The 3,630-nt window shown below is 30.7% G+C and overlaps 1 protein-coding gene across 1 annotated transcript in view; it reads left to right on the top strand.

Moving 5' to 3' along the window:
- The first annotated feature begins 1,260 nt into the window (after window positions 1–1,260).
- The window catches only part of LOC117181924 (histone acetyltransferase KAT8), a 34,186-nt gene continuing 31,816 nt past the window's right edge, over window positions 1,261–3,630 (top strand). Inside the window, exon 1 of the mRNA XM_033374947.1 lies at window positions 1,261–1,475. Within this exon, the coding sequence (XP_033230838.1) occupies window positions 1,283–1,475 (193 nt within the window). The 5' untranslated portion in view covers window positions 1,261–1,282. The remainder of the gene's footprint in view (window positions 1,476–3,630) is intronic.

The raw sequence follows: 3,630 nt of genomic DNA, 5'->3' as shown, positions 1-3,630 counted from the left end.
GCCTTCATTACTTGCCCCTATCCCCGCGCTCCTCTTCTCGGTCATACACCATGGAACTTGAATCTAGAGAGAGCCGACCTTCAATACCGTCATGTTTAATGAATTCAAATTTCGTCATATTACAATTCCATGATAATCTTGTCAAAAAAATATAAGGAAATTCTCAGTAATATAAAAGTTGTTTCTATTATTGAATAATAAAACAACTTTTAAAATAAGGAATAAGGAGTGACGGCTTGCGTATTGCCGTCGATTAAACTCGTTGATTTTATAATCTCAGTCGATAAAGAAGAAACTTTCTTTATTGTTGGATACGAATTAATTTAAATTCGTATAAAAAATTAATAATTGTTTTATGAAATTGCTTATTAAAGTTATTTAGGGTGTTAGTATAAATTCTTCAACATTCTCTCTCTCTTCTTCTTTAATTTTAGGATAAAATAATTTGCTTAATATACCGAATAAGATAAAATGGTATTCATGAAAATGTAGTCTTATTAAAAGTCACGTACGCCGGGGCCTACGTGCTCAGCTTAATACGTTCCGGCATTCGTTAGCGGGCTCCTATTGGTCAGGCTCAACGTCAAGGGTTTGCACTTGACTTCCCTACTCTAATGCTACCCTTGCACGTAATCCAAAAATGCAAGGTTATAAATATATGTGACTCGGGGAGGAACGGCAGATATCCTTCAATCGTTGATATTCATTGAACCCGCGTCACTCGAGATCTTAAATATTAAATATTTGATATAGAAAGTAGAATTTAAAATGTATAAGTTCCGCGTAACTTAGTGTAGTCGTCGAATCTAGTTTATATCTAACATTAAGTGAAGTTAGATATAGAATTTAATAATAATAATGATAATAACAAGTTTATATTAACTGTTGTGTGTGTGTCCCATGGATTAATGTGTAAAGTTTAGTGAATAAAGTTATTCATTCAAAATGACATTTAACTTGTGAGAATCTTAATTTCATCGCCTGTGATTATTATAAGGATTCAAATAACCGCGGTAGTTAATTTTCAAATCAACGCCAGTCAGCAGCAAACCTTACGACTAGAAAAGGAATCCACCAATCAAAGAATAATTCTTTATATTATTCGGTGGATCCGAAAGGTAGGACGAAACAGACACTAAGGGATCGCCATTTTGTTTTCAGACGCACAGGGCTGATTTTACCCTATTGAACAGATGTCGCTAGCGGTGTTTTCTCGTTTAATCGTGGCGCGGAAATCGTCGAAAGTCGGGGCCAGCAGTTGCGCGTGGTCTGTGTTTCGAAGATGGCGGATGTAGAAGACCGAACAAAGGAAGATTCTGCCGTGGCGTCAAAAGAAACGATGGTGAACCAAGAAAAACGAGAGAACAGTCTAACAAATGGTGGCAAGGGCTCTGGGGATGATGCGGACAGCCTTGAGGAACTGCCTCTGGATATTGGCGAGCATTACTTAGTCCGCAGATCCGACGATTCATGGCGTGAGTTAAATCCGTTTGAGTAAGCCGTTTCGGCATTCATTTCGTCTTTACCCTCTCCTCTCCTCTCCTAACCTCATCACTCGGATATCCTCGACCATTTCCGTTGCAGATCGCTTTTTCAAGTTCCTCTATTTATTTATCTTGTACAAACAAGTTTAATGCTTTTTGTCGACGAGTTTCGCAAAATTCTATAGTGCTCCAGAATATCAATTAAAAATTCAAATCAATGTCCAGGAATTTCTCGAGATAATAAAATTATGCAATCAGTTCGTAAATGATGTAAGATATCCGAGGTGTGACATATTTATGGTTTGGAAAATAATATTGTACTAGTATGCGCGCGCGGAAAACATTTAATTGCTAATTAACATTCAAATATAAAACAAATTTACTGTGATTCCAGTTTTACATTTTCAAGTTTAATCCCATTTTTTGAATTCCTTTTTTATCTATTTTTCTTTCAGAAATTTTTTTCAGGACATTTTTTTTAAAGGCGGATCTTTTTTTTTAAATTACAATAGGAGCCTTTTATGTTTGTTGTCAAAATTTGGTCTTTGGGTCCTTGGGTTTATTTTCTTGAATTATATACATTTAAAGACCTAAACAATTAAAAATTAGAAGCGCTTCTAATTGAAGATTTTTTATAATAAACATTTTTAGTTGATAAACTGTGAATATAAATTAATTAATGATTTTGAAAATTGAATTGTACTTAAAGATTTAAGAAATAAGTAATATTGGTTTTAAACTTTATATACCTATTTTTAATTTTAATGTAACTTCAAAATGTATTCATAATTAAAGGCTTTTATTGAATTTCAAATATTATTTCAGTCTTAAATATTCCATTTTAAACCATTTAATTCGAAATTTTTTTAATTAAGGAAAAGAACACTTCACTAATGTTTAGAAATATTAATTAAAAATTAAAAATGATTTCAAATAATTTTTTTTAAAGTTTCTACGTGTATTGGCAAAATCTGGCCAAAATCTTTATGAAAGCGGTTTAATTTAAAACGAAATATAGATTTGGCAGATTCAAACAACAAATTTAGAAGCTTTTTAAGAATTTTGAAGGTTTCGGAAAAAATGTTTCCTAGGAAATTCACAAATGATTTTTTATTTTGAAAAACTAATTTTAAGAGAAGATTTTAAGATTTATAAAATTACCAAAAATCAATGTGGAAGATTGTGAAAAAGTTTCTTTAATTTGGCAGGGATTAAAAAAAAGTTGGGAAAAATTTGAATCATTTTAAAAGATGTTTAGAAGTTGTGAACAAAAATTCAAAAATAATTTACTGTTTCAAAAAATGTAAAACAACATGTAGATTTTTAAATACATTGAAATAATATTTTTAAATATTTTAAGGATTTTTAAACCATTTAAAATAAAATGAATTTAACTTTATTTTAAGAAGTGTTCTGATTTTATTTTTAAAAATGTAACCGGTCGATTTTTAATGTTTCTAACTTAAAATTGCTTAAAATGGTATAATTTTGAAATGATATACGTTATCATTTCAAAATTATACCATAAATATGATATCAGGGATTTAAAAGAATTCATAATATTTGCAGCAATTCCGGAAATTTAGAGAATTTATTTATTTTTCAGGGATTACCAAGCATTTAGGAATTTTAGGGGTTTCTAGAAATTTAGAGAATTAAAGGATTTCAGACAATTGAAAAATTTTCCAAAATTTATATAATTCGAGGAATTCAGAATATTCAAAAAATTCAGGGATTTCAGAGCATTAAAGGAATTTGATAAATTTAGAAAATTAGAAGGATCGAAGGAGTTCAGAGAATTCTAAGAATTTCAGAATATTTCGGGAATTTAGAGAATTTTAGGAATTCACAGTATTTCAGAATTTCAGATCATTCCCAATATTCCAAGAATTCACAGAAGTCGAGGAATTCAATATTTGGGAATTTAAAGTTCGGAGAATTTTACGAATTCCAGGAATTCAGAATATTCAAGGATTCTACACCTTCAGGAATTTCGAATATTTAAGTTTTTCAGAAAATTCAGCGATTTCAGTTAATTTAGGGTAACGGGGAGGGTCGGTAAGGCCGGTTTTTGGCCTAATTTATTTTTGGACCAAAAAATCTGAAAAAATCATGGTAGTATCTTATAAGTATCCCGAGTCGATTG

This window comes from Belonocnema kinseyi, chromosome 10 (assembly GCF_010883055.1).
Source record: "Belonocnema kinseyi isolate 2016_QV_RU_SX_M_011 chromosome 10, B_treatae_v1, whole genome shotgun sequence".
Taxonomy (NCBI): domain Eukaryota; kingdom Metazoa; phylum Arthropoda; class Insecta; order Hymenoptera; family Cynipidae; genus Belonocnema; species Belonocnema kinseyi.
The sequence above is the reverse complement of the archived record's forward strand: the minus strand, read 5'-3'. Positions and strand labels throughout refer to the sequence as shown.